Below are 23,975 nucleotides of genomic sequence, written 5' to 3'. Positions count from 1 at the left end.
GTTGACAAATAAAATGTAATTCAATTGCTTGTGGTTAGAAGTTTATTGAACTCAATGATATAGAAAGTATGAAAAGAGCTAGGTTATAACTCATCCTGGTTGTTTCTAGTAATGCAACATTATTGTCAAAAGAGCATTTTCTATATCCATGTGCTGAGGAATATAAACATTATTGCTCATCATAACTTTATTGATTTCTTTCCGTTACAGTCCAGAGCTGGTTTCCATGACAACACGGTTTACTGATGAGCTGATGGAGCAAGGGTTGACTTACAAAGTTCTTACTCTGGTGTCACAGATTGATGTGAATAATGAGTTTGAGAAACTACAGCGCGAGAGAGGTTTGGGCAGTGAAAAACATCGAAAAGAGGCAAGGGTTCAATGATATCAATTCATGGCTTGTCTGTGTCAAATCTTGGAGTCAGAAAAGTCACATCTATGAGAAAATTCTACTAATAGAGTCATAGGAAAATTAAAAATGCATATTGAAGTGTGTAAGCAGTTGTGTCCACGAAACTGACTTGCACCTATTTCAGCCTCTTTCTAGTTGCTATTTGTCACACTAGCACATTTTCTGAATTGAGCTCTTTAAGAAATTAGTTGTCCTATAGAGGAGGTTGGAACTTAAGAATGAGAAATTAACAGTAGAATATGTTCAAAATTGCAGGGGTGAGATTTTTAGGGTCACTTTGGATTCAGATTCATTTATTTAGTTTGCTTTTACAATAGTTTACATTTTACAATAAGATCAGGCTTCACTGTAACTTACTTATACCTATAATCATTTTTATTTCTAGGTTTCTGATCTCATCAAGGAGTGCAGGCAGTCTCTGGCAGAAAGCCTTTTTGCCTGGGCTTGCCAATCACCTTTAGGCAAAGATGACACTCTGCTCCTTATTGGACATCTGGAAAGAGTGACAGTTGAGGCCAATGGCTCATTGGATGCAGTGAACCTGGCTCTTCTTATGGCACTTCTGTACTGCTTTGATACCAGCTTTATAGAACAAAGCACAGAGGAACGTGATGGTATTGGATTTTGTACCTATTAATACATTTGTTTCCAAAAACTCAGATTTAATTGTGGAGATAACATTTAAGAAAGGTGATAGTTTAATAACTAAAATTAAAAATTGTATGTTTTATTCCCTTGTATATAATTCATCAATATTTGAATATTTAGATATAAGATCACATTTTTAAAGTAATTGCAACCATATTAGATGTTTCTAATGTCTTTGGGATTTGGGGATGGAAAATTGTTAAAGGATGTATGATATATGTTTGTGAGTTATGCATGCCTAATTTACCTAATTACTTGTTCCTTTACTATTTATTCACATTGTAAACCTTTCATGAAAACATTCTGAGGGAGGATGACTTTAATTTTCAGTACTATATCATCTTTGACTTTTTTTTCTTTGAAGGAGATAAAATTTCTCTTGGTAACCTTATAAAGTAACTGCTTAGAACTGAAGAGCTCAAAAATGATTCCCACAAAGGAAGATTATTGCCACTTAATGTCATAAATATTTATGGTTTTCCAACAATAATCTCCTGTCTGCTTTTGATTGTATCATCCTGGTCTCCTCTCATTCGGTATGTGAACAGGGTAGACATTTTCCACTCCTCTTAGGTGATCTTTAGCCACTAGGAAAGGCTTATTTAACACACAACTACCCCTTATCTTCAATCAACTTGTCACATAGTACATTGTGTGTCACATAGTAAGTGGCACCTGTATCGTATAGTCCTGCTGCCAGTTAATGCATTGATCAGCTTTCCTGCATTGAATGAAATGAAGCACATAATTAAGTAGATGTACGCTGTTTTAATGGAAGTTTGTAAGCTGGAATTTTTAAAAGCTAAATGGAATGAATGCCTGGAAAGTTTCATAGGCTAAGATGTAAGGTTTTTTACACTAGGTTGTGATGGTATTCAAGTAAAAACCAATGAAAGCAATATAAGGGACCTATGGGATAATATAAAGCGTGCCAACCTATGCATAATAGGGGTCCCAGAAGGAGAAGAAAGAGCAAAGGGGGTTGGAAAGATATTAATTTAGGGCCCTTATATTGATGAGTTCATTTTAGCTGTAGTTTGTTGATCACTGTTTATCTTTGTTAATAAATGGGAGAAGTGAGTTATTAATTCATGTATAATAGTATAGACAGGAACTTTAAAATATACAGGAAATTAAATAAAAAATGTGTTCTTCCTAGTTAAAGGTTGGGAACCACTGAGGTAGTTATTCACAAGATGACATCAAAAGGAAGTATAAGAAAATAATGGAGTAAAATAGATGAATTTATAGGTGGTCAGTGATATTTCCCATTATTTTGGTATTTAGTTGGAATCCTGTGCTTTGTTTGAAGTACTATAGTACTCTGATTTTCTGATTCTTAGACATTATTCCTGTATTTCGAAAGAGAGAATTTCTCTACTTTTTAGTAGAGTGGTCTATTTTTATTTTCAGATATGATTCATCAACTTCCACTGTTGACAGAGAGACAATACATTGCAACAATTCACTCTCGCCTTCAAGATTCACAGCCTTGGAAACTGCCTGGGCTGCAAGCCACTGTGAGACTTGCCTGGGCACTGGCATTGAGAGGGATATCTCAGCTACCTGATGTGACAGGTAATCTGATTGTAGGTCATTTTGTTATGAGAAATGTTGTATCAACATTTACTGGTATTTTGGAAAGGGTGTTTACCTTTGGCGTGTGTAAGCATGAGCCTAGCAAGATGCCTTAGAGCTGTGGTAAGTGAAACTTTGTATCCTGGCGGAATACAGACCTTTTCCTTTTTTCTTGTCTCCCCAAAGAAATTATTTGGAATGTTTTTTCCCTTTCTTACAGCTAGTAGAATTCTCTTAGCTTCTTTTTTTCCCTTAAGAGTTTTAAATTTGAAATGATGGTATAATAATACATTTTTTTAAATGTTTTTATTTTTGGTTTTGTTCAAACTAACTTCTCTCATATTGTGTCCAATTAAAAACTAGTATTATTTTTAAATACAGTATATTAGAAAGAAGATATTTCACTCAATCAATAATGGATGTGGAGTTCTGACTTGTAACTATTTTGTTAGCTGCTGTAGCATATCCTCTTCTGCTATTTACATTCTTGTAATTATCTTACTAAAAGTGGTTTAACAGGATGAGAACTATGATCTTATTGTCATTTAAAGCCCAAAGAACTGTCACTTCCATAGGTTTTTGTGGTAAATCTGGAAAGATTTTATTAAAGTTTATAGTCCACGTCAATGTTTTCTAGTCTTAGAGTGTCAACAAATTCTAATATCTTACCTGTTGTGTGATTTCAGAACATTTTGTTCACTAGTCTCGTGTTGTTCCCAAGTGGGCTGCAGAAAGCTCTCTTAGTGTTACAAGTGTTTTCTTTCTTCAAGTGTTTTTTACATTACAGCTGATAGATGGCAAATTAGATACTTATATTCATGTACAAATTCTGTTTCTCAACTATACATCTTATTCATTTATAAGTCTTATTTCAGTACTTTTCTGGCATAAAATTACCCTATATACTTGTAAGTAACTTTGTGATAGTTAATCAGATTCATATACTATAGGTAACTGTACCATTGTCCTAGTCTTGAGAGGCATAGTAGAATATGCTATACTGAACAGTAGATAAGAATAGTCTAGAGATCCAGACCTGGTTTCAAGTACTAGATCTTTGGCTATTTAGTTACTTTAGTTTTACTTGCTCATACCCTTTTATAAGCTTGGAAATTAGGGGCATTATAATGAATATTTTAAACTATAAAATTTTTCTGTTAATTTATATTTTAAATTATTAGAAAAGATGAATAGCTTTTCTTATATTACAGAAATAGTCATTTCTTGAAACAATTCAGACAAGTTTTAACAATGATCTCAATTTTGAAAAATTAGTTCCTTTATAGGAACTTCTTTATAGACTTCTGGAAAATTTATCAAATAGGTTAATTACATTATTTTATAAAAATGTGTCTTGAATTTTACTAAACTTTCTAAAATTTTTATGTACTGTTTTGAGGAATTAAAGCTCAATTTACACTGAGATATTAATGCTCTTTATTAAGTAAGTAATCTTCAAGAAATAGTTCTTGAATTGATCATCTTGCAATTTTAATTCCAATATTTCTGAATTCAAGTGAAGGTTTGGAACTAATTATTTTTGTTATTTAATTAATATTAACTAATAATTTTAGTATTCATTATTAGTAGTCATAATAAAGAATTAAGAAACTATTTTGTTCTCAAGGAGTTTATATAGTATGGGTAGATATACAGGCTTTGTTTCAAAATGTAAAACAACACATAAACAAAAAAGAAAAAAACCAACCAGTCTCTTTTCCTCTGGTTGAGACTGTCCTGGCTTTTATCTATTCCTGATCCTTTTCTAGGCAATGAAAATCTACTTTAAGTAGCACAGAATGCATTTGGTCTCTATGACAGTCAAGCAGAGTAAGCTATTTAACAGTTCTTTTTCCAAAGCCAGATTACCATAAAATTACCTAGCAATTTTATATTTAAAATTTAAAAGAAGTAAACAGCAATGTAGTTTTTGATGATAGGACACAGCATCACCTATGACATACTTTACTGAAAAAATGCAATGTAATTGATTAAGCCTCTGTAGGTCAAACTATCAATTTTTAGTGTATCCAGAGAACAAAGGAATATGGTAATTATACCACTGGGATGCAATGCCAAACCACATTGTGGAAAATACTACAGGATAATAGGCTCAGTTTCTTCAGCAAATGAAGAGCAAGGGAAAAATGAAAAAGATGTTGGAGGAGCCTACAGTTCTGTCAGTTAATTGCAATGTGTAGCCCTTATTTGGATACTGATTCTAGCAAACAGATTGTACAAAAGATAAAAAGCAAAAAGACGAAACCAAAATCTTTTGTAACATTTATGGGACAATTGTAAATTTGACCACTGTCTAGATATTTAATATTGAGGAATTATTTTTTAAGATATAATGGTATCATGTGTATACGTGGTTTATTTTTTTCCTTTGGTTTTTAAGTATCTTTTTGAGTCATGTACTAAAATACTTAAGAGTGTAGTGTTAAATTGTCTGTGATTTGCTTCAATCTAATTTAGGTGGAGAGGGGGAATGCACGGAGATCTAGATTGAAATAAGATTAGCCATAAATGGATAGTATTGAAGCTAGGTAATGGGTATGTGGGGCTTCAGTATACTAGTTTTTTTTTTGGTATACTAGTTTTATCTATTTTTAGATCTCTGTTTGAACTTTTCCAAATACAAAGCTAAAAATATTACAGGTGGGCCACTTTGTCTTTAGATGAAGATTTAGTTTTTCAATTTTTGCTACTTGTTTACCGAATTAGTAGTTACTTAAGTGGTAATGTTTTTGGTCTTCACTTGTGGGCCGTGAAGACTTTTTCTGAGTGATCCAGTTCATTTCACTGAGATTAAAGCCTTTGTATCATTTTACTATGCTAATATTTTGATAATAGCTCCCTGACTACATCTGTGTTACATCATATGTCTCTTAGATATTTTTTTTGATTACTCTTTATGTTATTGTGAAGAGCACATGGTTTTCTAATACACTTTTTTCATAGTTCTTTGGGGTTTGTGAGTCAATTACAGTTATACACTGTCTTACTTTGTGTATAGCACATGCTAGAAGGTTGAGAAAAGATCTGAATTTTGAACCATCAACAATATTATGAGATATAATCTAGTTTAATAACTTTTTCTCTATGTGCTGTTTTTCTAAATATGTTTCTAGCTCTGGCTGAATTCACAGAAGCAGATGAAGCAATGGCAGAGCTTGCAATTGCTGACAATGTTTTCCTGTTCCTCACTGAGTCCGTAGTGGTGTCAGAAAACTTCTATCAGGAGGAATTTTATATACGTAGAATCCATAATCTCATCACAGATTTCCTGGCACTTATGCCAATGAAGGTAAGCGTAATAATGTAGGGTGCATAAAAAGTAGTAGAAGAATTTTATAAGATAATTTAAAATTGATCAATTAATCAACTGTGTTTTGGAAACTAATAAAATCTTTTATTACAGACTAACATTCAGCAGTAGTAGTTATGTTATGCCTTGTGAATGAGTTTGTGATTCATGAAAATGAAATAATATAAGACCCATTAACTGAGAATAAACTAAAAGGAAGAAACATTTGACATTGAGAATAGTTTATAATGAGAAAGTAATAAGCAAATGAAGATAGACTATTTGTAGAAAATTATTAACTCCATGCTACTCTGGGGAATCAATGCTAAGGCTTTTTATACATGAGTTTTTAAATGCTTTTTGTACATGATTTGGAAGAGGCATAGTGGAAAATCTCCAGTTTTGTAGATGATTGTTTAGACTCTTAATTGTAGTGTGAAAATGGACTTCCACATGGATACAGATAAATTAACGAATTTAAGAAACTAATGCAAAGTTTACTTTTATTCTTTCTTTTTTTTTTTTTTTTTAAATAACAGGGTCCATGGGCCCTGCCCACCTCTGGTGAGATTATTTTTAAATAAAGCATTGGAGCTATAACTTTGATCCAAAAAAGTTTTCTTAGAGCCATTTCAGGCAGTTCTTACATAGTATACGTTCCATGTGCCATTTTGTGCCAAGGAAGCCATTGAAGTGGTGGCAGGAAATTAAAGAGGGAGTAAAGTCTTATAAAACTGACTTTTGTTTATGTGTGTTATAAAAAAGCATCCTAAGAGTCTACACTTGTAATACTGGTGTGTAGTTCTTTTTTTTTTTTTTTTTAATTTAAATCTATTAGAGGTTTTATTGGGACCACATTGAAATTAGACATTAACTTATAGAGACATAATGTATTCTTAAAATACTGAGTCTTCTATTCAGGCAAGGTAGTATAAGATGTGCAGTTCTGATACCATACCTGCTAAAAAACATAAAGCAGAGGGACCAAGTAATAAGCAATCAAGGAGTTGAATGTTTCCTCATGATATAATGGATCAGGTGTTCATTGAGTTCCTCCTGTGCTCCAGATACCTATGCTAGGAGTTGTGAAGAAGACAAATGAATAGGAGACTCATTCCCTGCCAGCAGAGAATGTTTAAGCTAGTTGGCAAAATAAGATATACACAGAGAAATATAGGTAGTAACAGTAAGTAAATGACAAGTGTAGACAGTAAATTACAATGGATTTCTTAGGCTAAGGCTATCTCACTCAGGACTAAGCTAGTCAATGAGTGTTTATCAGATAACTTGAGCCTTCATCAGCTTTGAAGGACGTGATAGATTAACATCATAGAATTTTAGAATAGGAAGAAATCTTTCGTTTTACAGTTGTGTAAATGAAGCCCTAGAAAGGGTTAAGGCTTTAACTTTTTCCTAATTGTTAGCCCAGAAGGGAGTTTTATTATGGAAAGATAATGGTGATTTGGAAAAGATGAAGGCTGAGAGGAGTTCGAATAGACAAAGTCATAAATGGCTTGGATAGAGGGGAGGGTGTAGCTCAAGTGGTAGAGCACATGCTTAGCATGCACAAGGTCCTGGGTTCAATCCCTAGTACCTCCTCTAAAAAATAAATGAACCTAATTACCTGCCCCCCAATAAACAAACAAACAAACGGCTTGGATAGAGTAAACAGTGAAGTTACTCTCACAATTCTGGGGTACTAGAGTTTTGTTAACAGATACAGTACTATTTAGGTTATCTATTTCTCCTTGAATGGACTTCGGTGGTTTGTGTCTGTCAGTGAATTTGTACATTTCATTCCAGTTTTCAAATTGATTCAGCATAAAATTATTCCTAATATTCCTATAAAATACTTTTATTTTAATATTCCTATATTAATACTTTTTATGTCTATATGATCTGTAGTGATATTTCTTTTTTCATCCCTAATATTAGTAGTTTGTGTCTTCTTTCTTTTTTCTTAACCTGGCTAGAGGTTTATCAATCTTATTGATCTCTCCAGTGAGCCAGCTGTTGGCTTCATTGATTTTCTTGTATTTTCTTTCACTATTACTAATTTCTGCTTCTGTTATTTTCTTCCTCTCTATTTGGGTTTTAACTTGCCCTTATCATTTCAGTTTTTTAAGGTGGAAGCTTAGGTTATTGATTGAAACTTTTCTTTTTTTCTAATGTAGACATTTAATGTTATAAATTTACCTGTAATTACTGCTTTAGCTTGTTTTATAACTAAGTATATAACCTATTTTGATAAATGTTCTATATGCATGTGAAAGGGATATATTGTTGCCGTTCTATGGAGTGTTCTTTAAATGTCAATTAGGTAAAGTTGGTTGATAATGTTATTTAAATTTACCATATTGTTACTGATTTTTTGTGTACTTGTTCTATTGTATATTCAGAGAAGAGTGTTGAAATCTCCAACAGTAATTGTGAATTTGTTTAGCTATGATTTCTTATGTCAGTTGACATTTAATTGACACACATTGTAAGGCAATGGTTCTTAACCCTAGTAGTCCTTCAGAATGTGTTTGGGAAATGAGTGGGGCTACTTTTGCTCTCGACATTGACTGTAGTGGTGGCATTGGTGGTAGGTAATTCCAGGGATGCTAAATGTCGTGTTAAGTTCAGGATTATCCATCCCAGTAAAGAAATGTTCTGCCCCAAATGTCAGTAATTGAGAAACACTGGTTAAAATCAACTTAACCTGTAGTGGAAAATACATTGAAGTTTTAAGATATAAATTATGGATAATAATATTGCAATAAAATTCCTAACATATTTTTTCACATCATTAAAGTAGAATAGATATTTAAACAGTGTTTTTCTTTCATGTGATCACTTTTAGACAGTTGCCTGATTTGCTGATTTCATTATTATTAATCCATATAATAAATTTACATATAAACCATATATAATTAATAGGTGAAACAGTTGAGGAATCGGGCAGATGAAGATGCTCGAATGATTCACATGAGTATGCAGATGGGCAACGAACCACCCATTTCACTTAGAAGGGATCTGGAACACTTAATGCTCTTGGTAAGCCATTACATTGGATGGATTGTCATCTCCCTCCCTCCGTTTATGTTTTCAGTAACTTTGGAAGATTTCAGGTCTAATATCTTAAATATACAAATGAGTTCAATAAGAATGTAAATTTTCATTTGAAAGTAATTTGTAACTTATAGACGTTTTCCTACTGTCTTTGTTTACTCTTTGCAGATTGGTGAACTATATAAAAAGAACCCTTTTAATTTGGAGCTTGCGCTAGAATATTGGTGTCCCTCAGAGCCTCTTCAGACTTCCACTATCCTGGGTTCCTACCTTGGGGTGGCTCATCAGCGACCCCCTCAACGCCAGGTGAGCTTTTAGTTTTTCTACTTTCATACTCTGGGGTGGTGATTGGAAATCTTAAAGACATGAAAAACGATATTTCCTGATGTTATTGGTATTAACAGAAATGAATAGTATTATAACCTTTAGACATTTACACTTTATTTAAGGAAATTGAAACTCTTAAATTGAAGATCTGATCATTTTGGGGTTTATATAGTCAGCCCTTGTATGCATTGAATCATAAAGACACAAAAAGGTGTCTAGTTTCTTTATAAGTCACTAATTTGGACTTTGTTAGTATTTATTAGCTTCTGTCTGTCCTATATAGGCATACAATGACCAATGTACGTCATTCTTAGCAAGGTAGGGAAGATAGGGGAGGCACAAATACTAAAGGAAAAGGCCTAGAAGTTATAATTAATGACAAAATGCCTATGAGTCAGTAGATAATATAGGAAAAAGTCCATTTTCTATCCTGTATTAACTAAAGTTTGATATGCAGCAACAAATAAGATGGATTGCCATATCTGTCATCATCTTTTTGGGATTTTCTATTCTAGATGCTTTCATACCATATAATATAACTTCATTTATGCTAGAGTTGAAGATCAGACCCCTCCCCTCCTTTTACTGTATTTCTTACATTTATTGTTCTACTTTTTTCCCCATTTAAAAAATGTTTTGGAGAGGATTTACTAAAAAATTTTAAAGATTAAAAAAACTTTCCATTATGAAAGTTTTCAAACATATGGAAGAGAATAATTATAATGAATACCAACATATCTATTTAATAGCTGTTAACATCTTGCCATGTTTACTTCTCTTGTTACTTCTACTGCTTTTATTTTGCTGGGGTATTTTAAAGTAAATTATAGACAGCATGGCATTTTACCTCTCATGGGTTACTATCTCTTAAAAATAAGGATATTTTTCTTCATAATCACAAAACCATTGTCATTGTTAAACCTAACAGACTTGACAATTTTCCAGAGATCTGTAATATTTTCAGTGCTGAGTTCCAACTAATAAGTCTGAATGTTTTGTTATTGATAATAGATTTAAGGCATAAGCAAGAGTAAAGAGAAAACTAAGAAGTGAACTTACAGAAGTGTAGGAACATGATACAGGCAAGAACACAAAATAGAGTATGTGTAGGTTACCATCAAAAATTCTCTCAGGTTCCTAAATATACTAGATTTGACTAGGATTTGGGAACTCTGGGTTCTAAATATGTCTTTGAATTTGCTGATTAATTTTAGATAAGTAAATTTCTTTTAATTCTTTTATATATTTAGAAAGTGAACAGTCTTATGTTTTGTAACATTGAGATGTTTTGAAAAAATGTACTTTATGTTCATAAAGATATTCTATAATTGCATTAAATTGCTAATGACAAAGTTGAAAATGTAATTTTTCACAAATAGAATACCAGATTATTTTGCTTTGGGGGGTTTTAAATGAGAGTACTTAATTTGTTTTAGTGCATACATAGTCTTTATTAGCTACTCCATGTTGGCTTAAAGTTAAGGTATGCTTTATGTAAACTATTGGCTTTTTCCTATTTCAGGTTGTCTTGTCCAAATTTGTTAGGCAAATGGGTGACCTGTTGCCTCCAACTATTTATATTCCTTATTTGAAAATGCTTCAGGGATTGGCCAGTGGGCCCCAGTGTGCCCACTACTGTTTTAGCCTGCTCAAAGTCAATGGCAGCAGTCATGGTAAGAAAAATCTGAATGTTCTCTGAGCTTGTTGTGACATTCTTGAGTTCAGTATCCATGTACCTAGTAAAGCATATTATGCTAGGTTCTACCAGGCATATGCATTATTTTTGTAATGGAGAGAAGCACACTGCTGGCTCTATGTAGATGATGCCTTGATTATGGTCTCACAGATTGGGGAATTTTACCATTTGCTTTGTAAAATACAGTTCAGTTTAAGAAATCAGAATTGATATAAATTTTCAAGAACACATCTGGTGCTCAAAGCAAAATATATACCCTTGCTACATAAGTTTGATTTCTTTAGTTTATCTTCATAAGTCCTTGTTTTCTAAATTTCTGTGCTTACAGTTTTTCTGTCAACCTTCTCCCAGTTTCCTCATTAAATTTTCAGACTTGAGTCTGGTTAAACCAAAAATACTATAAAAGGGAAAAGAAAGAAATATATATTAAACATCTCTGTTAGGTAGATATTATTACTTTAATTTTCACATGTGAGGAATCCGGTTTAGAGAAGTTAAGTAATTTACTGAAGGTCATAGGTAATAGGGGAACCATGATCGGAGCTGAGATCTGTCTGGCTCCAAGACGGTGTTTTGGCTATTCTGTCAAGGCATGCTTATATTGTCTGCTAGACTTTTGGTCTCAGTATTTGGTATGTAACGGAGTAGTGTAGTTTACAAATCTAGATCACAGTTATCTCTTTCTTTGGGAATTTAAGCTCAACATTTTGGAACTACTCATGACATGAGTTATATGACAACACAGAGTACTGGCCTGGAAATGAAGTAGGTTAACTGACATCCAAAGTAATTTACTTTTGCCTTTATATAGGCACCACCCAATCTTAAGTCTCAAAGAATTAATCCAGAGTTGTAGTTTACAGAGGGTTTCTAACTCATTTTCAACGTACTACTTATCTAGGACAAAGGCAAACAAAGTTTATTGTTTTAAATTTATTGTCTCCCTCCATTTCCAAGCAACTGCTTAGACACTTTTGAAAAGAAGTTCTGTGCTGTGTTTCTTTACAGGTGAAAATATTCAGGGAGCAGGTGGCAGTCCTGTTTCCTGGGAACATTTTTTTCATTCCTTAATGCTTTACCATGAACACCTCCGGAAGGATCTTCCAAGTGCAGATAGTGTCCAATACCGTCACCTTCCTTCACGTGGCATCACTCAGAAGGAGCAAGATGGATTGATTGCTTTTTTACAGCTCACATCTACCATCATTACTTGGGTAGGTAACCCATCCGCAGCATGTGAGAACATAATTTTATTTGTATTCTAGCACAGTGGCATTTTAAGGAGCCCCCAAGTTTTCTTGTTATGCTTAAAGTGTATGAATGGTAAATTTAGCATGTGTAAAGCATTCTGTTCTTAAGCTCTTTGTTTCTTCATGTAAAGGGTGTCATTATGATAACCCCTGCTTATTCCAGTAAGCTTATATTAAAATAATAACCTAAGCCCAAATGAAAATAGAAGGGCAAATAAGAGTCAGTTGTTCAATACACATCCTTTTAGAAGGTTTCCTAACATAGGTATGGATATATATGTGTTTGTGTGTATAAAGAATATTTTTAATTAAAAAGGAAATATTTACTCAATCTTTTTTTCTTTCCTTACACCAAACCATTTTACCTGCCACTAGCAAATGAATTTTTGTAAAAACATTATTATCATTATATAATTTCCCTGCTCAGAAATCTCTTCTAGTTATTTTTTTATTGAAGTATATTTGATGTACAATATTATATAAGTTACAGGTGTACTGTATAGTGATTTACAATTTTTAAAGGTTATACTCCATTTTTAGTTGTTATAGAATTTTGGCTAATATTCCCCATGTTGTACAATATATCCTTGTAGCTTATTTTATACATAATAGTTTGTACCTGTTAATCCCTTACCCCTGTATTGCCCCCCCTTCCCTCTTCCCATTGGAAACCACTAATTTGTTCTCTGTATCTATGAGTCTGTTCTTTTTGTTAATATTCACCAATTTGTTGTTCCACATATAAGTGATATACAGTATTTGTCTTTTTCTGTCTGACTTATTTCACTTAGCATGTAATACCCTCCAAGTCCATTCATGCTGTTGCAAATGGCAAAATTCCACTCTTTTTTATGGCTGAGTAATATTGCAGTGTGTGCGCGTGCGTGCGTGCGTGCGTGCGTGTGTGTGTGTGTGTGTATCACATTTTCTTAATCCATTAATCTGTTGATGGACACTTAGGTTGCTTCCATGTCTTAGCTATAGTAAATAATGCTGCTATGAACATGGGAGGTTCATGTATCTTTTGGAATTAGTGTTTTTGTTTTTTTCAGATATATACCCAGGATATATTGCTAGGTCATATGGTAGTTCTAATTTTAGTTTTATGAAGCACCTCCATGCTGTTTTCCACAGTGTCTGCACCAATTCACATGCCCACCAACAGTGTACAAGGGTTCTCTTTTTTCTACATCTTTGCCAACATTTGTTATTTATGTTCTTTTTGATGATAGCTATTCTGACGGGTGTAAGGTGGTATCTAATAGTGGTTTTGATTTGTGTTTCCTTGATAATTGGCAATGTTGAGCATCTTTTCATGTGCCTGTTGGCCATCTGAATGTCCTCTCTGGAGAAATGTCTGTTCAGGTCTTCTGCCTATTTTTTAAACGGGCTGTTTATTTATTTATTTTTTTTGATGTTGAGTTGTACGAACTATTTGTATCTTTTGGATATTAACCCCTTATGGGTCATGTCATTTGCAAGTATCTTCTCCCATTCAGTAGGTTGCTTTTCTGTTATGTTGATGGTTTCCTTTGCTATGCAAAAGCTTTTGAGTCACATCTGTTCTTCTAGTTGTTTATATTGTTCAAAGCTAAGTTCTTCAGTCTGATATTCTCTCTGAAGGATAGATATAGTGTCTTCTAACTTTTTGGTTTTAATAATGCTTTAACATTGTTGAAAAATCAAAACATAAAGTGTATAATTATTTCTCATTGAATTAAAATGGAGTGATACTTGATGCTATGTGTGTATTTCCATTTTTTTTCCTTAGAAAAAGACAAGGTATTTTATTCATTGATATATTACATTATAGTACAATATATTACATTGTTCCAGAAAGGATTTCAAATGCCTAGGTAAGATTTATGTGACCCTGGCAGACTGTTTATCTTTTTTTGTATGAATTATTTTCCGTTGTTAGAGCTGTAAAGGTAACTCTACAAAGGCTGTTTTTCCTCCATGTTTTACATTGTCTGGGCTGGTGATCTGGTTTGATCTCTTGGTAGAATTCAGGCATTTGCCATGGGCTTATCTTTGTTTTAGGATGTCTTAAGCCTGTGAATACTCAGTATAAGTGTTAGCAATCTAGCTGATTGCTGGTCATTTTTCTTAGCTTTTAAAGATGGAAAGTCTCTTATTCTTTTTGTATTCTGTTCTTAGAGTGAAAATGCTCGTTTGGCACTCTGTGAACATCCTCAGTGGACCCCGGTGGTCGTGATTCTGGGACTCCTGCAGTGCAGCATCCCTCCTGTACTAAAGGCTGAACTACTGAAGACACTTGCAGCATTTGGGAAATCTCCTGAAATCGCTGCTTCCCTCTGGCAGTCACTGGAATACACTCAGGTAGTGTTACAATCTTTCTTACTTACATTTTTACAGTTTGGAAAGTGAGGTTTCATAATGTATAAGCAAGCACATCCAATTTGAAACTTATAGTATACCATGAACTTCCCAGATAGGGAGTTAGGATTTGGTACCAAGCATAACATCAGAAACTAATAGGCTTGGGTTTTTCTCTTGGATCAGTTCACAACTTCACTGGGTTGCTGGAGACTGGCTCTTCTCTTAAGACTTTGTTTCCCATTGTCTGTAAGATTAAAAAATGGACAGAATTCCTCAACTCTGTCTTTGAGACTTAGCTGATATAAGCCTTCAGAAGTCATCTGTACTCAGTAAACGTGGGTGAATGCCTATTTTTCCTTTTTGCTAGTTCCTTCTGTGCCCTTTCTGTCCCAAAGCAGATGAGTGAAGTGTCTCTATCAACTCTTACTTCTTTAGATGTAAGCCCTATTGGAATTGTTCTGTTGAGACAGTTATTCAATATGTGGTAAAGAGAAAAAGGAAAATGAGAATGTGTTCTATAGAGAAACTTGTAGGAAAATGGTTAGGTGAAATACGAGTTTGTCTTAGAAGTAATACAACATAGGGAGCTTGTGCTTCTAACACACTGGTGGAAGCAGCTGTTATGAAGCAGCATTCTAGTTATTTTCTAACGTATGTGTCCAGAAGATGTTAGTGAGAGTTATCAAAACAAAAGTTAAGGGAATGGGTGTGTCCTGAGAGGCTGAGTCACTTTTAGTTTAGTATTGATACTTCATTTTTTCATTCATGAGTGTGTCAGTGCTTATCATTGTCCTAAATGCTTAGTGCTTCTTAATACCTAAGATGGAGTGTGATTGGGTTTAGACATTTTTATCCTTAGAGTAAGACTTTTTTCAAAAAAGGATTACACCTAATACTATATTCTCAATTTGCAAGAGATTAAGTAACATGACGTTAAGTATGATTAATTATACCATAGACTATTTATGCCTCTAGCAAGATCAGGACAGAACTTCTTAACTCAAAACTTCTGCCCACATAAGAAACCTGTTTTTAACAAATTTACTTCTTGGTTTTCCGGTGCCAATAGTAGACCTGGTTGTAAAGGACCAGTGTCATAAGCACTGGTGAGATTTCATCCCATAAATTCTTTCAAGATTCATTCCTAGAATATCTGGGAGGAAATTTGCTGAAAACATATCTTGTGTGCACTTAGAAATTACCACTTTTCTGAAGTCTAGGTAATTGAAAGTTTTCCCTGGTGCTGGATGCAATTGCTAATGAAAGTTCATCAGAGACTTCTCAGTTGTCATTTCTGATTGACATTTTAAGATGTATGGATGTGGTGGGTGAGCTGTATGACTGTTATTGCAAAGCTGCTACTTTCACTGATAAATGAGGACTGCTCCTAACATTTAATTCTTATTATTTTAAGATACTGCAGACTGTAAGGGTTCCAAGCCAGAGGCAAGCTATTGGTATTGAGGTAAAGTTTTCCTTTTAGCTTTAAATGCTATATTCATACATTCACATGATAAAAAGACTAAGAAAAAAAAATTCTTACCTTATGGAGTTCTATAATTTTCAAATTTAACATATTTTCACTTGAGGGTTTTCTGTGTTGAAATGGAGAAACTTTTTATGAAAGGAACCAAAATACTTTGGGCTTCAGAGTTGGAAAATTATATTAGATGGTAGCCATCCAAACTGAAAATTTGGTTTGAACTCAATTTAATTAGGTTACTTTAGTCAACCTAAAGTGGGAATTTACTTGTTTTAGTCTCTTCTTCTCATACTCCCTTCCTCTTTTTTGAAGAAACACTTAAGATTTCTATTTGTAACTTTTGTGTCTTTACCTGTAAATGAAAAATGGTAATATCAGTATGGGTCTTTGGGTGTGATATTATACTAATATTAATGAGTTAATGTTTGAAAAATGCTTTGCACTATATTACAGCTGATGGTTTTATATTACTGAAATTTATTTATTCATTCATTCATTCATTCATTCATTTATTTTGGAAGGTGGAACTAAATGAAATAGAATCCCGGTGTGAAGAATACCCGTTGACTCGCGCCTTTTGCCAGCTAATTAGTACCCTGGTGGAGAGCTCCTTTCCTTCTAATTTGGGTGCTGGACTGCGGCCCCCTGGCTTTGACCCGTATTTGCAATTCCTTAGAGATTCTGTGTTTCTCCGATTCCGTACAAGAGCTTACCGGAGAGCAGCTGAAAAGGTTATGTTCAGAGAAAAACTTTTGTCTCCTTATTCATTTATTGCTCCTTTTTCTTTTATTTAAAGGCATTAGATGCTATAAATTCACTTTAGCTTTTAAAAACTAGTAAAATTCATGTTCTTTTACTGACACATCCATGATCCAGTTGGTTTATTTGTATTAGAAAATAAATTTGGGCATTAAAACCAAAGCATTGACTTTTTAGTGATCAGCAGTTTAACTGATATGAATTCATAGTTACTCAGATCCTTAATTGAACAAATTTTGACCAAAATTGAATGAAAAGTTGTATACTTTTGGCAGTTCAAAACACAGTATCCTTTATCGGGATGATTTAGGTTAGGGATTGAAATAAGTTTACACGTGCACAGCAATTTCTATTGATTAGTAGCACTTCTGGGTTGTAGAGTCTTGGCTTAGTGGGAAGTGAGTATCGTAGCTCATTAGGTGTGTTTGCCATGGGTAGAGGCTGAAGGAGCACTGACATTTATGCACATAATTGCTCTGGTTGCAACACATACGTAACTGAGCTTACTGTATGTATCATCTTATGTCATTCTAATGTTACTGTGAGGCAGGTACTATTAATATTCCCATTTTACAGATGGAGGCTTAGCAAGGTTAAGGAACATGCCTAAGGTCCAGGACCAAGATTTGAACCTAGGACTCTGATTCCAGATCCAAGCTCATAACCACTAAGCTATGTAAGAGACCCTTCCAGGTTCTGATGTAATTACTTTAGTTTATAATACTGTATATTGATTCACAGAGTACCCTTGGATGTATGCAGTGTCATTTCTGCTTTATTTTTATAGTTTGCTGTTTTTGAACCTGTTGGGTTTACTTGTTGTATTAGTGATGATAAAATAATTGAGTTCATGCTAATTTGGGTCAATTAGGAAAATATAGAAAAATATGAGAAGAAATTATATCTCCTGTAATCCTGTTGCCAAAGGAAAGATAACCACTTCTATTCTTTTTCCTTTGCATTTCTACTTAAATAGAGAGAATTAGCTACATTAGCTTGTATCCCTTTTTAACCACTAAACATAGTGTTATGAGGATTTTTTTCATGGTGTTACTGGTTTTTGAAAACAGTCTTTTAATGACTGCATAATCATTACGTGTACCTAGCGTAGTTTATTTTTCATTGCCCTATCATTGGACGTAGTTTGTTTCTAATATTTAGCCCCAAATGACTAAAGTTTATTTTTTGTCAATTGCTTTACAGTTTTTGCCTCTCATGTGATAGAAATAAACCCTGAAAGGGGTATACATTTTATCGAAGCCCTAGAATTCCCTCATTAACATGTATTTCCTTATTTAATGAAAACAATAACAGCAACCATGCCTCATCAATAAAAGTCACTTCTGATGGATAGTGGATGCTGATAATTGCAATCTCTTCAACAAACTGTTCTGATACTTTTTGGCATTTCTTTTAAATATCTTACTTACCTTTTCTTAAGAAGGTCATCATGACCTAAGTGTTTAGAACTTTAGTCAGCCAAGTTCTTTCTCGGTGTTTATTATTTTTCACCCATATGTTTCTGTCTTTCTAGTGCTGCTGCTCTCCCTGGCTACCACTGGTTTCAGTTTTACCCCAACATCTTACCCTAAGAAATTATCCCTCAATTCTGTGAATTTATTTTACTTGGAAGTCTTTTTCAGATTTAACTTAACATCATTATATTAAGAACACTAGTTTCTCACAAAAACAGTGCTTTGGATTGAGATAAATAACTATAAACAGAGAGTTAAAGACGGTGTGTATATTTATTAATCCTAAAACCCACTATTATGTGGCAGTAAGCCTATTTTTTAAATAAATGACTTTGAAATTTTTAAAAAATATAGAAAAATGAATAATTAAAAAAAATTTTTTTCAATGACTGTTGTAGTCCCAGTTCTCAAAATCAGCCTTGAGAAAATTATGTGCCATGGAAATAATGACTTTAAAATAATAATTTTAAAAACCACCATCTACAGTTACCAAACTTGGATAGAAAATTCTATGTAATGGACTTTTTAAGCAAAGTTTAATTTTACTGTCTGTATAGTTGTATATACTTTTCCTTTGCCAGAAATATTTTTCCTTGTTGATACATAGCTTTTAAAAACACTTTTAATGAAGAGGTGATAATAGGGTCATTTGGGGGAGGTCTACCAGTGATTCTTAACTTCTTTGGTTCAAGCCATGGGATAGAACACTGGTCTGGGAATGAGAAGTGCAGGGTGGACTTACAGCACATTTGCTGCCAGGCTTTATGGTCTTGGGGAAATCATTCACTGCTCTGAGCTTCACATGCTTCACCTGTGAAATAAGGGTGATTAGAGGAGATGCTTTCTCAGATCTGGTCCATCTGAGATCCTGAGAGAAACTGAAATATTTGTAACTTCGGAGAAGTGTTCAAATCTGATGTTGTTTAATTCTGAATTGCCTATGGCTAGATACTGAGTGCTTTAGATTTATTAACAAATCCTAAATAACTGCTATAGAAATGTTTCTTTTACGAACGTTTTACCTTGAAAAATTAGCCTTCAGCATTGTCCTTTAGCAAAGCAAAGCAAAATGAATTGGGATCTCTATATTGCTTGGCATAAAAAAAGTAGAAAAGGGACTTCACTCATTTTCTGGAGAAAAGTGAGATGAATGAAAAACCTAGCAGGCTGTCACCTTGGACTGTTGCTGTTACTGAAATACTTGTGTCTCTGTAGTGGGAAGTGGCTGAGGTCGTTCTGGAGGTGTTTTATAAATTGCTTCGAGATTATGAACCTCAACTTGAAGATTTTGTAGACCAGTTTGTGGAACTACAAGGTAAGTTAATTCTGTCACTTTCAAATAAGATGTTAGCTATTTATAAAGCTATTTCTAATTTATAAATTATTATACATAAGATATAAATTATTTCTGTTTATAGATTAAATTAGAATTTTATATTTTTTGTTAACATTGTTTTAGTCATTTTGATTGTTCTGAGCAAGAGAAAATAAAGTGAAATTTTACTGAGTGGAAGACTAAGAACACTATCTTACAGATTCTTTAATGAGTTAACATGTAATCTGTGGACTGACTGCTGTGTGCAGATCAGCCCTTTTGGGAATTACCACGGTATACAATTTGTGTCACTGTCTCTAAAATTGAAACTTACCTTCATCTGCTTAGATACCGTTTAATTTACAAACTCATACGTTTCATAGAAATCAAGGGTGTGACAAAGACACTGATTCACCATCTCTTGGACTGTGTTATGTTCTATTTAGGAGAAGAAATCATAGCCTATAAGCCACCAGGATTTAGTCTGATGTATCATCTTCTGAATGAGTCACCCATGTTGGAGCTTGCTCTTAGTTTACTGGAGGAGGGCGTTAAGCAGCTTGATACCTATGCTCCTTTCCCTGGTATGTGTCTGATGTCTTCATATCTTGAAAACCATTTTGATATTTTTGTTTTTTGTAAACTGAAGGTTTGAAGTAGATGACCTCTGAAGTTCTTTTTCACTGTAAGATTCTTTCTGTATTTACAGTGTTGTTTTAGTGAGCCATACAATGCAAGTATATTAAATGCAAGTATATTAAAACTGAATGCAGACTAAAGTACAGAGACTCTCATTATAATATAACTCATATTATTGCAGGGTCTCTGGTAGGTAATTATAATGTCTCTTATCACTTTAACTTCTTTAACATGCCTAACTATAAAGTACCTTTTGTTTTATTTTCTCCATAGGATTTGTAAAAGCACTTACCTATTGTGCATGGTACATAGTATTCAATAAATTTCATTTAATATTGCTGTTACTACTAATTTAATTCACTTACTGAGTGCTTACTCTGCACCTGGCACTTTTAAAAACACAGTACGTATATTAATACATTTAACCTGTGCAGAGGTCCTATGTGGTAGATATTGTTTCCATTTAATGAATAAGGAAGTTGATACAGAAGGAGGTTGCACATCTCTCTCCAGGGTCAGGGCTGTGATTTGAACATAAGCAGTTTGGCTCCAGAGCCCATATGTTTTAAATTTGAATGATCGGATTATAGATGACCCTTATATTTTCTACGTCCTTATTTTCCAAATTGTCCACAGTGAATGTGTATTATTCTAAATCAGTTTCTTGGCCTCAGCACCATTGACGTTTTTGACAGAATAATTCTTTGATGTGGAGGCTGTCCTGTGTTGTAGGCCTGAACCCACCAAATGCCTGCAGCACATTCCTTGTTGTGACAGCCAATGTCTCCAGACATTGCCAGATGTGTTCTGGGTCCAGAGTCACTCCCGTTTGAGAACCGTTGCTGTAAATAATTACGGAAAAGATACAGAAAAAAACACTGAGAAGCCATTGCATTAATGTAATCTGGGTCACAGAAGTTACTCTGATTTGCCTGGGTGAGCAGTTTTGTGAAGTTACTGCTGAAGGTTTGAAAACTTGAGGGCTTTTTGAATCTGGAACTTTTCCTTTATCATGTTTTCCTAAGAATTGACTATGAGTTTCTAAGATTCACGTGGAACTTTCTAAGTTTGATTTTGGTCCATAGGGAAGAAACACCTGGAGAAAGCAGTGCAGCACTGCCTTGCACTTCTCAATCTTACCCTGCAGAAGGAAAACCTCTTCATGGATCTTCTAAGAGAGAGTCAGCTGGCTCTAATAGTCTCTCCTTTAGAACAGCTGTTGCAGGGAATCAATCCCAGAACTAAGAAAGCTGATAATGTGGTGAACATTGCCAGGTAGGTTCCATTTGTAGGTAAGGAAATGATGTAATGAATCAGATGACACTAGCTTTGATTTCCAAATCTGGTCAGAACTCTAATGCATCACATAAAAATCTTTTTAGTCTCATTATTGTCTTCTCTAGCTCCTCTGATTTTAGTTACTCTGAACCTTATAATTTCTTTTTTTTCTTTCTGATTTATTCTATGTCCTAAAAATTTCTAAGTATAAAATGACATAATATTGTTTGCCTCCTGTAGGGAAGTTGGATGTTTGGAGGATAGGGCTGAGGAGCAAACTTTTCTTTGTATACATCTGAACTTCTGGTGGTTTGCTGGCAGTGCTTGGTGGTCCATGACTTGTAGAGGCATCACTCCAATCTCTGCCTTCAGCTTTACATGGCATTCTCTCTGTGTGCGTGTCTGTGTCCAAATTTCCTCTTTTTATAAGGGGATCAGTCATTGAGTTAGGGCTCTCCCTGATGACCTCATCTTAACTTAGTTGACTGTATCTGCAAAGGCCCTATTTCGAAATAAGGTCATTCTGGATTTGGCTATCAAAGTACAAATTCTGGGGAAACACAGTTCAACCCTAACAGGCTACATCTAGTTAGAAGGGGAAACTTTTGTCTAATTTACCCAAAAGTGTGTCTCAAATGTTTTTTTGTTTTAAAGATACCTATATCATGGCAATAGTAATCCAGAATTGGCTTTTGAAAGTGCCAAGATCCTCTGCTGTATTTCTTGCAATTCCAATATTCAAATAAAATTGGTTGGAGATTTCACACATGACCAGGTAACTGATTTTGTTGTGGTTGTTATTTTTTGGTGCCTCCTAAGTATATCTTATTCTTGTTTGTGGAGAATTTCTCTGAGGATAAGTACATTTGTTTATGATGGATGAAAGCCTCTTGATGTGTTGGGCTCTGGTTTGTGTTTGAAGACAATACCATTTCCAGTGCTATTACGCACACTGTGGTGTGTGATTCTACCATATATACTATAGTATGTGACCGTATGGCCTAGTGAGACTGTTGCTGCGCTGAGTACATTAAAGTGATTATTAGGTTTATAAGTGTAACTTCTGTTTGTTTTTTGCATCCTTTGTTTCATCCTTTCTCAGTTGCCTCTCCTGAGTGAGCCTCTGCAATTCTGATTTCACTGTTGTGAGTTGTCTAGTTCTGTGGCTTTCTGCTGACCTACATTTGTATCTCTTCATTTGATAACACACTATGGAGAGTTTTTAGATGTTCCTCTTTTAATCCAGTCTGTAAGTTCTCTATTCACTGGATAGCTATAATTGGGGAATCCAGTTCACTAGATAGCTATAATTGGGGAATCTTCTGGGTTTTTTTCTCTTTATAGACATTTGTCCCCTTATATTTTATGTTGGAAAGCACTGCTTTAGCTAGTTGAGTTTTATTGTGTATTCCTTCACAGTGTTTTGAAATAGCGACTCTTCTGGAATTTTGGGTGGACAGATCATTTTATGTGTAACTGCGCCTCAAATTGCAGGACTCTTAGCATCCCTGGTGCCCTCCCACCGTCTGTCAGTATTAATCTCTAGTTGTGACAACTCAAAATGCCCCCATATATTTCTAAGTGCCTTCTAAAGGCAGTGCACCCAGATTGAGAACCACTATTTATAGTAAAACAGAGATGTCTAATCTGGTTTTTGGATGAGATTCATGAAACCACATGATCATCAGGAGATGTTGAAGATGCAGATTTTCAGGTCATTGGCATTCATTTTAGTATGAATAATTATTACCAGTTTTGTCCTCCTGCTAAATTTCTTAAAGGAATAGTATCTGATCTCTCAGCCCAGAAATATAAAACTGGTGTAAGGAGTACATTTCTAAATAGAGGAGAATTTTATTTTATATTTTAGTTAAGATCTGATAGAACTGAGTATATAATGAAGAGGTTATAAAACAGCAATTTCATTTTTTTTTTTAAACTAGTCTGATTCTTTGGGAAAGAAGATTAGGGAAGCAAGTTTTGAAACCAATAAACTTTAAAAGTTTTTATTTCTTTAATTATTTTTGTAGTGAGCTAAATGGCAATTTATGGAACTGAGTTTTCTATTAATTAAAAATGTAACTAGATTTAAATACTTTCCTTGGAGCAAACTTCCTTTTTTCTCTACAGACAAATGTTTACGAATATGTCATGTTTATCATAGTTTTTCTAATATTTAGAAACTTACTATAATTTATCTTATTGTAATCTTTATATGACTTCAGAGTGTAAGTCAGAAGCTGATGGCTGGATTTGTGGAGTGTTTGGATAGTGAAGATACAGAAGAATTTGTACGTCTAGAAGAGGGTAATGTCTTAGATTAACATGATTTTTTTTTTTTACTTTATATAAATAATATAAAGAAAACTGTTAAATATCTAGTAGTGATGTAACAGAAATTTGAGAAT

General features: G+C 33.9%; 1 protein-coding gene across 2 annotated transcripts in view; it reads left to right on the top strand.

Annotated features, from left to right (window-relative positions):
• The window catches only part of NUP205 (nucleoporin 205), a 65,909-nt gene that overhangs the window by 10,227 nt on the left and 31,707 nt on the right, over window positions 1-23,975 (top strand). Inside the window, exons 5-20 of one of the 2 annotated variants that reach the window (XM_031455440.2) lie at window positions 211-370; window positions 798-1,026; window positions 2,474-2,638; window positions 5,773-5,948; window positions 8,871-8,987; window positions 9,171-9,308; window positions 10,852-11,002; window positions 12,034-12,239; window positions 14,436-14,618; window positions 16,033-16,083; window positions 16,623-16,832; window positions 19,551-19,650; window positions 20,097-20,234; window positions 21,375-21,564; window positions 22,222-22,342; window positions 23,793-23,874. In XM_031455440.2, coding sequence (XP_031311300.2) covers window positions 211-370; window positions 798-1,026; window positions 2,474-2,638; window positions 5,773-5,948; window positions 8,871-8,987; window positions 9,171-9,308; window positions 10,852-11,002; window positions 12,034-12,239; window positions 14,436-14,618; window positions 16,033-16,083; window positions 16,623-16,832; window positions 19,551-19,650; window positions 20,097-20,234; window positions 21,375-21,564; window positions 22,222-22,342; window positions 23,793-23,874 — 2,417 coding nt within the window. Of the gene's footprint in view, window positions 1-210; window positions 371-797; window positions 1,027-1,124; window positions 1,597-2,473; window positions 2,639-5,772; window positions 5,949-8,870; window positions 8,988-9,170; window positions 9,309-10,851; window positions 11,003-12,033; window positions 12,240-14,435; window positions 14,619-16,032; window positions 16,084-16,622; window positions 16,833-19,550; window positions 19,651-20,096; window positions 20,235-21,374; window positions 21,565-22,221; window positions 22,343-23,792; window positions 23,875-23,975 lie in introns of those variants that run through there. The other variant, XM_064487333.1, reaches the window with a different exon arrangement.

This window comes from Camelus dromedarius, chromosome 7, assembly GCF_036321535.1.
Source record: "Camelus dromedarius isolate mCamDro1 chromosome 7, mCamDro1.pat, whole genome shotgun sequence".
NCBI classification, from domain to species: domain Eukaryota; kingdom Metazoa; phylum Chordata; class Mammalia; order Artiodactyla; family Camelidae; genus Camelus; species Camelus dromedarius.
Note: the sequence above shows the minus strand (reverse complement) of the source record. Positions and strands in the feature narration are given on the sequence as shown.